Source organism: Balaenoptera borealis (assembly GCF_965194805.1).
Source record: "Balaenoptera borealis genome assembly, chromosome: 13".
NCBI lineage: Eukaryota > Metazoa > Chordata > Mammalia > Artiodactyla > Balaenopteridae > Balaenoptera > Balaenoptera borealis.
The window spans coordinates 27,209,264-27,225,270 of record NC_138870.1 but is presented as its reverse complement, the minus strand read 5'-3'; the positions used below and the strand labels follow the sequence as shown (position 1 = coordinate 27,225,270).

The window sequence follows — 16,007 nt, the reverse complement described above, 5'->3', positions numbered from 1 at the left end:
GTACAGTACACTTGGATATTTTCTATTTTATTCTAGTACGTCTTATTCCATTTAAAAAATGATCGTAGGGACTTCCCTGGTGGCGCAGTGGTTAAGAATCTGCCTGCCAGTGCGGGGGACATGGGTTCGAGCCCTGGCCCGGGAAGATCCCACATGCCGCGGGGCAGCTAAGCCTCTGCTCCACAACTGCTGAGCAACCCCCGCTCTCCACAACTAGAGAAAGCCCACACACAGCAACGAAGACCCAGTGCAGCCAAAATTAAATAAGTAAAAATAAATTTATTAAAAAAAAAAAAAATGATCGTAGCCTATTGATTTTGTCCATTCATGGTTAGCAGTCAGTTAAAAATCACTCTTCTAAATTCTTCTCATTCTTCTTGGGTACCTCACTCCAGCTAATTTATACTTATTCCCCTTCGCTAACTAAGCTAAAATTAACTATTCTGTAAGGGAATAAGTATAGTAAAGGCCTCCAACCTGAATTAAAATTCCAGCCGTGCTACTCCTTCTGACATTGAACCACAGTTGTCTTAACTATAAAATGGGTTTGCAGCTATCATCACTCACTGCCTACAGAGACTGGAACTACTTATTGCTGACTTTACTACATATTCTGCCCAAAGCCTGGGATCAAAAGGAAGCAAGCTCTGATGGTAGCACTCCCCATATGTCTACAGTGGTGACTTCACATTGGAATTATGCTTCAGTGTGCCATAGTGTTTCCTCTACATTAACCTGATGTGCCTTTAATGCTTTATTTTCTTCCTGATAGCTTGCATTTGAACACAGACATTTTAGTGTTGTACTCTGCTTTGCTCTTTGGAGGTAGAATCCAGTTCTTATTGTTGATGGTTCTGTGGATGTATATAATGAATGTGTGGCTCACAGATGAAACATTATGACGCTACAGAAAACGTGGTTTTCTTCACTTCCCCACGTCCCTTTAACCTGTATTTCAGTGACTTAAATTTTTGTTTTATGACAATCCTGAACATTCATTTAAACCTAATTTTACCTGAATAAAAAAGGGCTAAGGGGGTAAATGAGATAGAAAAATCAAAAGCATTATTTCCCTTGGTGTTTCCGTCTAATCCCCATCCTTATGAAAGTCCTGCTTATGAAATTATTTAAAAGACCAGATCTAACATTTTTTTTAAAGTTGCACACATCTGGGGATGGCTTTTTTTGAAAAATTTACTAAATCTTTTTATAGTCTCTGGGCGGAGAAGGCCTTTTTAAACATGACACCAAGTTAGAAAACAAGAAGAAAAAGATTGATAGATTTAAATATATAAAAATATAAACTTCTTTATGGCAAGAAGAAAAAAATAAAGTAACAAACTAGGAAAAATATTTGCAATATGTATGAAATTCTATTTTTTTTTTTATCTTGCCAATGTAAAGCATGCCTGCAAACCACTAAGAAAAATCAAAACAAACAAATAATAAAACAGAAGAATCAGGAAATACTCCAAGGAAAAAATATAAATCACCAATAATACGTAAAAGGATATTTAACCTTGTTAGTAATCAAAGTCACAGTTTGTCTTTCAGTTTAGCAGAGACTTAAAAAATAGTAATACCTGGTGCTGGCAATAGTGTGGGGAGCAATCACTTTTATCCCCTGCTGTGACAGTGTAAATTCATTTAAAAAAACCTTTTAGGAGGACAGTTTGGCATTCTATCAAAAGTCCTAAAAATTTGCTTACCATTGACTCAAAAATTTCACTTCTGTTATTTTTTTCCAGCTTTATTGAGATATAAGTGACATATAACCTGGTGTAAGTTTAAGGTGTACAACACACGTGATGACTTGATACACTTAGATATTGTGAAATGGTTACCACGGTAGGTTAGTTAATATCTCCATCCCCTCACATAATTACCATTTACTGGTGTTAATCTCAAGAAAATAATAATTTAAAAAGCACGCAAGAATGCTCACCATAACATTTTCGTAATAATAAAATAGCTAACAGTTATATATAGCATATATTATAAGCAAGGCACCTTTATTTCTCACAAATATTATCCTCATCTTAATGAGGATGGTGAGGCACAAAAAGAAAGCAGAGCTTGACCACAATCACAGGGCTGGAACTCAGGCAGCCTGCCTCCAGAGTGCATGCTCTTATACACTGTACTATATTGCCTCTTAAAATCAGTCTGAATGTTCAACTTAAGTGTTTGCCAGTGTAGGATGCATTTAATAAGTTACGGTGCATGCATAAAATAAAATAGTATGCAACCACAATTTATTTTTATAAAAAGTGCCCATTTATAAATATATGTGATCTGATCCCATTTTTCTTCAAATGTTTTTTTAAAAACTCAAAAAACATCAAAACTAATATTATGTTTGTCACTGGGTGTTGATATTATGGGTAATTTTAGCTGTAACTAGTTAAACACATGGCCTTTGGAATTAGGAAGACCTGGCTTCCAATCCTAGCTCTGCTCCTTTTTTAGCTGTGTACTTTGTGTTGCTACTTAAGCTCTGGGTGCCTCAATTTCCTCTTTTATAAAATAGCAATGACCAGTCTCTTAGGGTAGTGTGTGTGTGTATGTATATGTGTATGTAAGAGAGAGAGAAAGAGAGAGAGAATATTAAATGACATATTTGTTATTTGTATCATTTCTATAATTTTTCTGTGCTGTCTGAATGTTTTACAATAACAGTACATTACTTTCATGTTCAGAAAAGTATAAGCCATTTCTGTTTTCATAAAAATAAAGCAAAAGAGAAGGAAAATACCCCCAGAGAAAGAGCTCAGAATGCTTTGAAATTGATCTGCTATTTGTTGCCCTCAAGTAAACATTCAGTAATACTGGGTTTGTTTGTACAAGCTCCCAAAAATAAAAATGAAGGAGGTAAATATTCTAGATAAGCATTTGGTATATAAGTGCTTAAAGACTCATACTTGCTGAGCAAAGAGACACATAGCTAGAATCTCTAATAATAGGAACCACTGGAAGAGGATAAGCTCCCCCCACCACCTTGGTTCTGCTTGCAGCTCTAGTGGGTCCTTACTCTGTACCAGCTGTCTCAACAGTGCTCTGTGTCCCAGTAAGACTTTGGGGACACTAGAAGCTGCACCTCCAGTTGGAAGTAGGTTGGTTTTTTCCTGCTTTATGTATCTGTCTTCACACAGATATGTTTCTGTATTCTTTACTGTATTTTCCACCTGCTGTTTGTCTGTTATGACCATCAAAACACTGAATATGGAATAAACATTTATATTTATAGGAAATATTAATTTCTCAAAATCATGTATTTATTATAGATTTTACATCCTGAAGTCCAAACTCTAGATCTACGAAGCTGTGATATTTCAGATACTGCTCTCCTGCACCTATGTAACTGCAGAAAACTGAAGAAATTAATTTTAAATTCCTCAAAAGAAAACAGAATTTCCATAACTTCAAAAGGTGTGTTTATTGGTTGAGTACTGTTCACCATCTGGCATAATTTTGGAGCAGAGAAGGGGAAAATATGTTAAAAGAGAGTATAAAGATGTCAAAGAAATAGGAACTATATTTATCAATAAAATATTCAAGCTAAGCTAAAGAATCTGAATTAGAATTCTTGCTTATAATCAGTGCTGAAAGTTGGGAAATACACTAAGTCACTACCTTGAAGTTTAAACATATTTAAAATAAACATGGATAGATACCTCTATATTTTAAATATTTTGCCTAGTATAGTGAAACAAGAAATGACCAGTTCATACTTTGTTAAGGCTTTCTTGTAATATTACAACAGAAAGTTAAATCATCATCAGATTAAATTTACTAGGCACTCTCCTATCAGCCTGTTCAATGCATAGTTTTGTAGCCAGAGCATAAGCTGCCCCATTTTGAACAGCACAAAACTAATCATATATTTTCCACTTCTGCTGCCATAAAACTATTTTAGACAATGACTGATTGACTAGGAAAGAACTAATCCTGCTTGCTTAATTCCAGATACTAACTTCAAGGACATGGGCCCGGAAGATGGCGACAATTTACAGAATAAGCCAGTCACATAGCAAAACCACAAAGCTCCCAGTTCCCTGAAAGATATAAAGGTCTAACACACACTCCTAAGTTGTTTTTACAGGAAGCATACCCCCACGAGATGAAAACTGCTGACCATCAGCACGTAGACCCCAGACTGGTTGAAACCAGAAGATTGGTGTTGCTTGAAACTTCACCTTGATGCCAACCAATCTGAAAATTGTGTACAAACTGCTCATGTACCCTGCAGCTCCCTCCCTCACACTGCCTATAAAACCTCTGTCTCTAAACCGGCAACTTGGAGATGGTCTTAGGACAGTAGTCCACCAGCTTCCCAGGTTGCTGGCCTCCTGAATAAAGCAAACTTTTCCTTTTCCACCAACACTTGTCTCTGGAGTATTGGCCTTTTGAGCAGCAAGCAGCAGAACTTGGTACCGGCCTTGTCCAGTTACAGTTTTTTATAGCCAGACAAACTGCGTTTTTCAGTGTGACTGTTACATAAATTAATGGATTTTTTTTCAATACAGGATTTTTATCTTTTTCTTCAGTATAAGAAAGAAGGAGTTATTTGGCTACATAGGTTTCTGAAAAATCTTGTGGGTAGTTAGCTCTATTTTACAATCAGCTTGGTTAGCAAGTTAGGATATTCATAATACTGCAAAGAAGCATAAGTTTTAAAATGTTCACACAAATATTGATTCACTAAAAAGAACTTTCATGCTGGACACTAATGAATAAAATAAGAGTTCTTTCTTAAGATATGGAAAACAATAAAAATGACCTACACACGAATTTACCATCTTCCCTTTTGTGTATTTTGCCCATGAAAGTGTCTTTTAACAGTGCAATAATGTTTGTTCATGACTGAAGGGCCCAGGATTCCTGAAGTACGTTTCTATTTATGTGGCACATTATCACGTACCTGTCACCAAAGTGCTTTTACATCAGTTGAATTGGATTTAAGGGCTTCTCTTTTCTTGACCCTTGATAAAATGTAAGATTGGTCCAGGCTAACAAAGAAGGAGCATGGTGGTAGCAAAGGGCAGAATCAGAGGGAAGAGAGAACGAAGAGATTACAGGTATGATTTGTAAGGATAAGCATGAAAACTATTACTTAAGACATTTGGGCCATTTAACTTTTGATTTCAGAGTCCATGAGAAAATTAATTTTATTTAAAACTTTTAACAAAAAGGAGAATCATCTACTATTTAATTACCTATTTTGGTTCTGAATGACTTTTGGCTATTTCCTAAAAGCAAGTCTAATCATAAACAAAAAAGTCTTGTCATTAATTGCAGATATTCTGAAGAATATACTACAGATTATGTAGAGAATTCTTGAAACATTCCAAAAGAGTTTTAAATAATGACAACATCACTGGAAATAAAGTATATCCCCACATGCACTACTTTGAAAAAGGCTAACATGCACTTGGATGTATCAGTAGTGGTGATTGCTGAAATGAAAATCAGTCACATTTCTCATATATAAACATATATAGCTCATTGATACAGAATTATGTTTTCCCTCAGGAATAAAAGCTGTGGCTTCATCTTGTTCTTACCTGCACGAAGCTTCTTTGAAAAGATGCTGCAATCTCACTGATGAAGGAGTCCTTGCTCTTGCACTCAATTGCCGGCTGCTAAAGATCATTGATTTAGGTGGCTGCTTAGGTATTACTGATGTGTCCTTGCAGGCATTAGGAGAAAACTGCCCATTTTTGCAGTGTGTTGATTTTTCAGCTACTCAGGTAAATGAAATACAGACTTGAAATGTAGAGACTGTATGTATTTGCCCAGAGTATTTCCATAACTCATCAGAACATAATTCTTTTTGTTGTTGCTAAAATTTTTTTTTATTTATTTGTTTATTTATGTATTTATTTATTTATTTTTGGCTGTGTGGAGTCTTCGTTGCTGCGCGCGGGCTTTCTCTAGTTGCGGAGAGTGGGGGCTACTCTTCATTGCGGTGCGCGGGCTTCACTAGTTGTGGTGTGTGGGCTTCAGTAGTTGTGGCTCGCGGCCTCTAGAACGCAGGCTCAGTAGTTGTGGCGTACGGGCTCAGTTGCTCCACAACGTGTGGGATCTTCCTGGACCAGAGCTCGAACCCATGTCCCCTGCATTGGCAGGTGGATTCTTAACCACCGCGCCACCAGGGAAGTCCACTAAAATTGTTGGCTTCATGCTTTGGTAGTTAAATAATTGCAGTATAATTTGGCACAACCCCCCTCAATTATTTTCAGTAAGGGTGGAAGTTATGTGTGGCTAAGACACGTTTGCCAAACGGGAGGAAATAAAACTATATCTAAATAATTAATAATTTTTATAAAAGTTTGCTTCCATCATCTCCATTTACGTGCTATGTTCCTTTTTTCCTTTGCTCAGGTATCTGACAGCGGTGTGGTTGCACTTGTTAGTGGACCTTGTGCCAAGAAATTAGAGGTAATTTTAAAATATCTGTAAAGATGATGATTACCTGAATTCATATTATCCTCAGAAATTCTTTCTTAAACCTAGAAGACAACCAGTGCCTTATTCTCAATTAGGTATTTCCATGGACTTTTTTTTTTTTTTTGCCTCCACCTCTTTATTCCCAGAGTGAAGAAAAACTGGTTAAAGTTAGGAGATAAAGTTTACTTTATAATAAAACCCATTTTACTTCCAATAAAAGTTCTTATTCTCCAGAAATTTTAGCTTCTAATACATTTAAAGATAGTCTTATTATGGATGAAAATACTGAAAATTTATCAATGTAAAATGACATTCTTTAGAATTTTCATGTCTGACTGATATTTTTACCAGGACTACTTATTCTCTTGCCAGTGTATTTTTCTTGACATCATATTTATTCTCTTGCCATCATCTTTTTCTCAATCCATGAAGGGATCCAGAATATACCACTGTGGCGTAAAAATTATTTTGATCTGAAGATGTCTGAGAAACAAGGGTTAAAAAAAAAAAAAAAGACTTTGTCTTAAACCCCACCTTCCCCCATCTGCCTAAAAGCAGACCCTTCCAAAACAATTCAACTGCCTCAAACCCCCTTTAAGGTAGACTTCCCATACATGGGGAAGTCAGATGAGAAACTGCATTAAATAAACATTGTCACAAGATTATCGTTAAGTCCCATCTAGTCTCCTAAAGGTCATTGTGTCTTCCCTAAAAAGTCACCTGTTCTTCTATGAGTATCCTTTCTCCCCCTCCCCTATTAAGATGGTATATAAACTCTAAATTCTAGCCATTTCTTTGAGCCACTTTCTTTGTGAACTTGTGAATAAACTTCGTCTTTTCTCTTGCTAATCTTATTGTCAGTTTAATTCGAAGGCTTCCAAAGACAAACATAAGAGGATAGAGAAAAGGTTTTTCCTCTCCAGAAGCCACATTGTGCAGCTGTTTAAAAAGATCTTAAATTAGTGTTCGGCCTTTGTATTCAATGACTGATGTGACACCTGTAACCTATTTCTAAATATTAAGAAGTCTTTTGTCCCAAGATTTTGTTTTTTTCCTTTTTCAGTTTACAGTGTTGTATTTTGTTTTTACTCATAATTAATATAGCTGTGCTTTTCAACAATAAGTCACATCAACTCCTTTTTGGAAGTAAGCTGGCTATAAATGAATTATAAAAGTTAGTAATCACTATTATAATAGAATGGTGGTGCCATGTTTTTGCCAAAATATTTCTGCTTGATTTAATGCTCAAAGAGTTTTTTGGTGATATTTATATATTTGCATCCTGCTTGTATGTATGTATGTATGTGTATGTGTGTATATAAAATAGCATATATATTTTTACAAGTCTTTTAATTAAGAAATTCCTTTCTTTAAAATATGAAGTTCCAAATTCCAAATTGCATTCTAACTGTAGGGACAACAACTGCCCTAATTTTTACTGTTTTAAATACTAACATTTGTTGAGCACTTACTACATTCTAGCCTCCATGCTACTGCCTTATATTCATTAGGTTATTCAATTTTTACATTATCCTATAATCACCATCATTTTTTTTTAACATCTTTATTGGAGTATAGTTGCTTTACAATGGTGTGTTAGTCACCATCATTTTTAACAAAGTTCTCAAACAGTTAACCTAGTTTATCACTTCCTAATAAAACCACCAGGAAATTAGTTGTTATGCAGTGGTAGGAAATATACCTACATATTTACTTCAGCTTTATAAAATTAGGAGCACCAACCTAAGCAGACTTAGGAAAAAATCCAGTAACCAATGTGTTGGTCATTGTAGTGTCATTGAATTTTTCACTTTTTCAGTTTTCCAAAGCTTATTTCTGTAAGTGCCAACACATTTTAATGGAAATCTTTCTGAAATTTGTTAGAACTTAATTCCTTCCTTAAAGGAATATATTTTAACCTTTGGCTCATAGCATCTTTCTGACCACAATTTCTGACTGAAACTGAAATACAAAAGTCTTCATCTTTTTAACTGATTCTTCTCTTTTGGGTAACATGTATGCCTGCTATTTATTAGATACCCTGTTTTAATCTGTTGCTTTTAATTTGTTCAATTCTGGAAAATTAAATTACCAATGTTGCTAAATAGTTTATAATTTGAAAATAAATTTGATTAAAAGTCTAAGGACCTCTCCTAAAGATTGACATTTAGTACAAACGTATGCTACAGCATTTGTTGAATGTCAGGATTGCCTCTGAAATCTCTGTTGATCTGAGTTCTCAGTGAGCATGGACCATTTTGTTCATCACTTTGTCATCATTTTATCCCCAGGTTTGACTGCAGTTCCAGACATATGGTAGCAGCTAATAAATGTTATCATATTCTTAACTTCATATTACAGTCATTTTATAGTTTTCTGTAGTCTTCATGATTAAAAGTTTAATTTGCTGTATAAAATTATTCATTTATTAAACAAATATTTATTGAGTATCTGCTATGTTCTAGGTACTGGCATATCAGAGAACAAAATCTGTCCATGTTATGTATCACTTTCCTTTAATCATTTTTCTAATGTTGGTAATTCAGATTATTTACAGCTTTTAGCTACTGGAAATATTCATATGTTGGGACATATCACTTTTTTCTTCCATTGCTATAATGAACTCTCCAAAATGAAACAAGTGGATCAATAGGTATGAATCCTTTTTTTAATGGTCCCAAATTCATATTGCTAAATTGTTTCCCATAAAGGTTGTGATGTGAATTCACAGTTTTTGCTAGGACCCCAATTTGCCAGAGTTGAATATTTTCTTTTTTTTAATGCCTTAATATATTTTAAATGAAACCTGACTTGAACACTGTTCCTTCCATCTGTTGTTCTCAGTTGTATTTCATTGTCTGTAGCCTTTGCCAATTCATATCATAGGATGCCTTTGCCAATGTATAATATACAATGCTTTCTGCCTCAATTTTTATGAGTTTTCAATATATTCAAGTTTCCTTTATTTCTAAGATATGATTAATTATAATATGTACACCAACATAGTATTTCTTTTCTCCTGAAAAGTTGATATTACCATAAGTATACGTATCAATTACCACATGAATCTTATTTCCAGAATTGTTAAATTTTTTTAATGTGGGCAAATATACATAAAAATTGCTATTTTAACCATTTTTAGTGTACAATTCAGTGGAATTAAGTACATTCACATCATTGTGCAGCCATCACCATTAACTATCTCCAGAACTTTTTCATCATCCCAAATTGAAACTCTTTACCCTTTAAACAATAACTCCCCATTATCTTCTCCCTCAGCCTCTGGCAACCTCTGTTCTATCTTCTGTCTTTATGAATTTGCCCATTATAATCACATTTTTTTTTAACCCATTCATCCATTGATACGTTTCTACCTTTTGGCCATTGTGAATACTGCTGCTATGAACATAGGTGTACAGATATCTGTTTGGGTCCCTGCTTTCAATTCTTTTGGGTATATCCCTAGAAGTGAAATAGCTAGATCATATGCTAATTCTATATATAATTGTTTGAGAGACTGCCATACTGTTTCCATAGCAACTGTACCCTTTTGCATTCTCACCAGCAATGCAAAAGGGTTCTGAATTAGAACATTAAACAAAAGATAGATGTTTCAAATATATGAAAAAGTATAGAAAGTAATATAACAGAGACCTGTGGACCAACCACTTGAATTTTAACATTTTCTGCATTTGTTCCAGTTCTTTTTTAAAAAATTATTATATGTTATATCTAAAGCTCCCTCCCCTCATTTATTCCCCCTTTCTTCCTTCAGAGGTAACCACTCTTCTGTGTATCTTTCCTTGCATATTTGAATACTTCGTCTCTCTCTCTATGCATATGTGTGTGTGTGTGTATATATATCCATAAATAAGATATTGTATTGTTTTATATGTTTTTAAATAGTACATAATAGTTTCATAGTGTGTGTGTTGTTTTACAATTTGCTTTTTTATTCAAAATTATGTTTTAAAATTTTTTCAAGCTTTATTGAGGTTTAATTTACATACAATAAAACTCACCTATTTTAAGTGTACAGTGTGATGAATTTTGGTAATTGTTATACAGCCTTGTAACCACAACCACAGTTAAGTATAGAATATTTCCATCACCCTAAGAGGTTTTCTCCCATCCCTTTGCAGTCAGTGCCCTGCTGTGGCCCTCTCCCAAGCAACCACTGATTTTGTCAGTATAGTTTTGCCTTTTCTATACTTTTATATGAATGGAATCATGCAGTAAATTGTCTTTTGGTTTTTTACTTTTTTCTTTTACTTCTTTCACTTGGCATAATGTTTTTGAGATTCACCCATGTTGTTGCACGTGTTAATATTTCATTCCTTTTTTTTTGCTGAGTAGTATTCCATAGTCTGGAATATGACACAGTTTGTTCATACATTCACCATTTGATGGACATTCAGGTTGTTCCAATTTTGGACTATTATAAATACTGCTATGTACATTTGCATACAAGTCTTTGTGTAGACATATGGTTTCATTTTGGGGGGGTAAACACCTAGAATGAAATTGCTGGGTCATATAGTTGAGTACATGTTTAGCTTTATAAGATGCTGCCATACTGTTTTCTAAAGTGTCTGAACTAACATTATGTTTAAGATTTATGTCTGTTAATACAAATAGATATTTTTCATTGTAACTGTTTTATCTTATTACAATATATTAATGGACCACCATTTATTTACCCAGTCTCCACTTCTTTACTATTACAGATAATATTGCAATTGGCATACTTATAAGTTGTTTCCTTACTCACATGTACAAGAGTTTCTCTCTATATAGTGGACATCTGCAGTTGGAATTGCTGGGTTCTGGGGGATACTTATTGTCAGTTTTAATAGATACTGCCAAATTGCCTTATAAAGTGGTTGGGCATTTAATCTTAAAGCTGCTATACCTTCCAAATTACTACAGACTTTCACTGGTCCTTTCTATAGAGTTTTTCTTGCAAGTAGATATTTGGGTTTTTTGTTATCAGAGTACAGTATTTCCCAAGCTTTTTCACACTGTTATTATTGTCCTATTTTTTCTTATGATTATACTTTCTTTATTTTTAAATAGGAGATTCATATGGGATATTGTGTGAATCTGACTGATGAGGCTGTAGAAGCTGTCCTTACTTGCTGTCCTCAGATATGTATATTACTCTTCCATGGATGCCCCCTGGTAACAGGTTAGTATGAGGCTGCTTGGGTTCAAATCTTGGTTTCACCTTTTAATAACCATGTGACCTTGAGTAAATTACTTAACCCATTCCATTATTCAGTTTCCACACATTAAGTGCGTATAATGACAGTATCTACCTCATAAACTTGGTCATGATGATTATCTGACAACACTTCATATGGTGCCTAGCACATAGTGAGGGCTCAGTAAATGTTAAGTCACGATGATGATGGTGATGGTGGTGATGGCAAATGCTCACTAAATGTTAACCACCTTGAGGATGATGATGGTGGCAGTGGTAGTGGTCATGATATTAAACATTATGCTTTATGAAGTCAAGTTTATAATATTACATCTTTCAAATATGCTAAATGACCTGTTAACTGTAATCTCATCAAGCTGTAGCCATTGAGATTCAGAATCATTTGGCTAATGTGGTACTTCACTAAAGTAGTCACAGCCCTTTTGGCTTGTATAAGAGCCATGATACCCCTTTCACATCACCCCTACAGTGGGTCCCATGCCACAATATAACCAGGATCTTACGTGTGAGTCAGTACTTATGCCCAGCCCTTCCAGCTCATTTTCCTAATTACAGTCTAATAGTTACTATCCTAGAAGTCCTTTTGACATCTTCTGGTTTTTCTTGTGTTTGGACTGCCAATCTAAACTAAGCCTGTAATGGGTTATATCTGGTTATCAGTGACATCTATAATGAAGACTAAATCTTATTTTAGGCAGACATTTCTCAGAACGCTAAAATCAAAAGTGACGTTAGAAACTGTTACCAGTGGGTACCTCTAGGGAAGGTTGTGGAGGAACAAGACTAGGAAAAAGCTTTCACCATATACCCGTTTGTCCTTTTGAATTTTGTATCATGTGAATGATTTTACCTATTAAAAATTAGTGATCATAATTTTAAGAAAATAACTTAGAACCAGAAAAATTCATGTGACTGAGTACAGGGAATTGGTACATGTGAACACTATTCTGGGGTTATGAGAAGGCAGGCAGAGGCTCTCTGGCCATCAAACAAGGCAGAAAATTATATTCTAACAAGTAGGCTATTATTGTAAGGTGGAGGAGACCACAATATATGAAGTGTAATAACAGCAATTTTTGATAATTTCAGAATACCAACTAAAAGTATGTAAATCTACTCACTGAGCTATATGTACATTTAATCAATACACTGAACAAGAAAGTGGTACTCATAAAGTGACTCCATTTTCCTCACACTATTTTAATTACAATTTTGCTCTAAAGGGCCTAATTTTTCCCAAAGCCAAATGAAAATCTCCGACATGTGCCACTGACTTTTCTTATCATTCTCAGACAGTTAAAAGTCTGGTCATTTCATATCACTGAAACCCTCTCATTTCAGTAATTAAAACGTCTTAGACCCATGTAATACTCCAAACAAGTTCAAATTAAAGCTTTTTGCTCCTCCAGTCAGCTCAAGTTTGCTGTGGGTGGAAAGGCTGTTGCGGGTTAGGGGACGCTGTTAGTTTCTCTGTTTTACCACCTCGCGCTTCTCTTCCCCCTTTCCCAGCTGGCCCACCATGGTTTCTGACCCCACCAGTGTCAGTACAGGGTGGGGCTGCAGTGAGCAGAAGGGAAGGGAAGGGAAAGAAAAGTCTAACTTGACTACCGCCACTGTGATCTAGTGGCAGCACTGAGGGCTCTGCGGGTGAGCTGATCCCGATCCGTACTCTCTCAGAAGTGGGGCACTTTGGATCTTCTTCAGGGTCCACTTTCCACCACTCGCCTCATCACTGCATATATCTCCTATATCTACAGTTCTCTTGATTCAAGCAAATGTGTCTCTTCTGGCTAGTAGCTAGCATTTTCTTCCTCTGCGCCCAGGCAGCTGGCAGTACACCTTCAGTCTCTTTCTGTTGAGGCTTCCTAGACCATCCAAGTTGCTTTCATGAGCAAACTACAAGGCAACCCATGCCAGCCCACATCTGTCCACAGGAAACACAATACTTTAGACAGTAAGAGTGCAGGTATTTCCCAACGTCAGTTCTCTCTTTAGCCACATGGACTCTTACCATAGCCTTTTGCTTTTTAGTTTTCTTAGGTCTGATATTAGTGTAATGTGTCTCCCAAGCTCCAAGGGACGAATCAGATTCTCCAACTGATCTCCTTAGAGCCCCCTCTCACTAGGCTTGAAGGCAAGAGTAAGCACCTGCAACCCTCTTTCTACAACTCGAATCATAACTGTCTTCAAAGAAATCCTTTCTTCAATTTCCAGTTTTCCGTCACTTCCCACTTTAACACTTTTATATCTTTGAATGGATGAGGCACCATGGATTCCAAAATGAGTTTTCAGCCAAGCATTTGCAAGTCATGTACAAGTGGTCTGGTGTCTCATTTTGGAATGAGAGAGTAGCTGGTACCTCTAGTCCTGGAACCTTAGCTAAAATAGTTAATGTTTTAATGTTCTGTTATGCTTGTCTCAGGATAACGTGGCTACATAACATGTTATAAACTCAGCCTTTGCTAATTTTATCTTGATTATCTTTCTGGTTACAATTTGGAAATAGTTAATTTGGCATTTTCCCTCTACTTTTAATAGAAGTGAAGACAAACTATACACACAGTCAACCAGAAAAACTTAACCTTAGGCAAACTGCTTAAAGCAATCATCAAAGACCCTATAGGTAATGAAATCTTTAGAAGGTACAAGCAAAAACTTAAAATTTGAGTACAACAAGGCCAATAATAAAATGCTTAAAGGTGCCTGTATCAATATAGAAATGACTAACAGATATGAATTTTGAAGTCTGGAAAATATGTTGCAGTGATTAGTCTGATTTTTAAAGCAGAAGACTTTTGAGATAAATTATATAATTACTGAGATCACTGGAAACCAAAGATGTATTATCAGTTGGTGAATTCAAGAGAAATGCCTACCTGGTATGATTATAGATACTAGGAAAGCTTAATCCCACTAAATCTTTCCCTACCCACATAATGGCTCAGAATACTGAATTTACCAACTATCTTGCTGCTGAGCAACAGCTACATAACCCCCCTCCTCAGCTCAGTCTTCTGGGAATTCCCTTACCTTACTCCCTTTCTGTGTAAGTGGAAGTTCTTCTGTTGTGAGGGACTCCCCTTCCATGCAAACCTATCAAAGTGCTGCCCAATTAAAGCTCGTTGTGTGCTACTGCCACCTTGTGGTCGTATCTTTTTCCTAGATCTGCCCCACAATCCCTTGATCTCACGAACTACAGTTATATGGTATGGTGTTCTAACATGGTATGGTGTTCTAGAAGACATCAAGGGATAAAGCATAAAACAAAATACGTTTATATGTCCAAATGTTTGGGAAATGCAACATACCACTATAATGAATATTAATTTCTCAAAGGCTCTGAGAAATACTATTGCTAAGAAACTTAACTTTTTTTATCTAAGTGCCAGGGAGTTAGACGTTTTCCTCTACCCTTTTAGGTTCTTCCGGCTGGTCTAAGAATTAAATTGATAGGAGGCAGATTAAGAGGCAAAAATCAAACAAAGTTTAATAACATGTATACATGGAAGAGACCCAGGAGAACTGAGTAACTCACCAAAATGGCTGAAACCCTCACCTTAAATAACATTTTCAGCAGCTAAAGAGGATGTTGGGGGTAGAGGTTTGGGACTTCAAAGGGGAGGAAGGCAATTCACATGAAAGATGAAAAAGCAAATGTTTGGTAAACAAATATTTGTTGGGCCATGCAGAGCAATTGTGCCATAAAGGTACTCTCATCTCTAGGCCCTGCTGAGTTCCCACCACCACACCTAGCCCATATTCTTTGCAGACAACCTCTGGCGATAACTTGATCTATACTTCTTTTAGGCAGTAAGGGGGAAGGTCAAAATTTCTTCTTGAGTCTTTCGGGCCTTGATTGTTATCAGCTTGAAATAATCCTCATGCCAGAGAGACATTTTGGGGTGGCACGTTTTGTCCCCCCACCCAAGCATTTCCCACATATTTTTTAACACAGAATAATTCATATATTATTATTTTGATCCCTCCTTTCACAGAAGAGGAAAGTGAGAAACTGAAATGTTATTTGTCCATTGTGACATAGTTTTTAATAACAGTGCTAAGATTAAACAAAAATCTCAAGACAAAGTGAAATGAGCACCAATCCCTAGTCTCCTACCATCTCTCCAAAACATTGAATAACTTAACTTCTATGGACCTCAACTTTTCCTTACATATAATTGCCAGTCATAAAATTGGGTGATCTGATAATAATATAAGAGTTCACATACAATGGCTTTTACCAATAAAGTTTCTTAAAGAGAAAAAAAGCTGAAGTTTTTCAACTACGCAGATCATCTCTACTCTTCCCGCTTTCCCGTCAGCACGTACCATT

The 16,007-nt window shown here is 35.8% G+C and overlaps 1 protein-coding gene across 7 annotated transcripts in view; it reads left to right on the top strand.

The window, feature by feature from the left end:
- The window catches only part of AMN1 (antagonist of mitotic exit network 1 homolog), a 62,468-nt gene that overhangs the window by 37,507 nt on the left and 8,954 nt on the right, over positions 1 to 16,007 (top strand). For 4 of the 7 annotated variants that reach the window (XM_082352276.1, XM_082352278.1, XM_082352279.1 and 1 more), the window contains 4 exons: positions 3,285 to 3,429; positions 5,533 to 5,750; positions 6,385 to 6,441; positions 11,527 to 11,638. In XM_082352276.1, the coding sequence (XP_082208402.1) occupies positions 3,285 to 3,429; positions 5,533 to 5,750; positions 6,385 to 6,441; positions 11,527 to 11,638 (532 nt within the window). Of the gene's footprint in view, positions 1 to 3,284; positions 3,430 to 5,532; positions 5,751 to 6,384; positions 6,442 to 11,526; positions 11,639 to 14,212; positions 14,298 to 16,007 lie in introns of all 7 variants that reach the window. The other 3 variants (XM_082352277.1, XM_082352282.1, XM_082352281.1) reach the window with 3 other exon arrangements.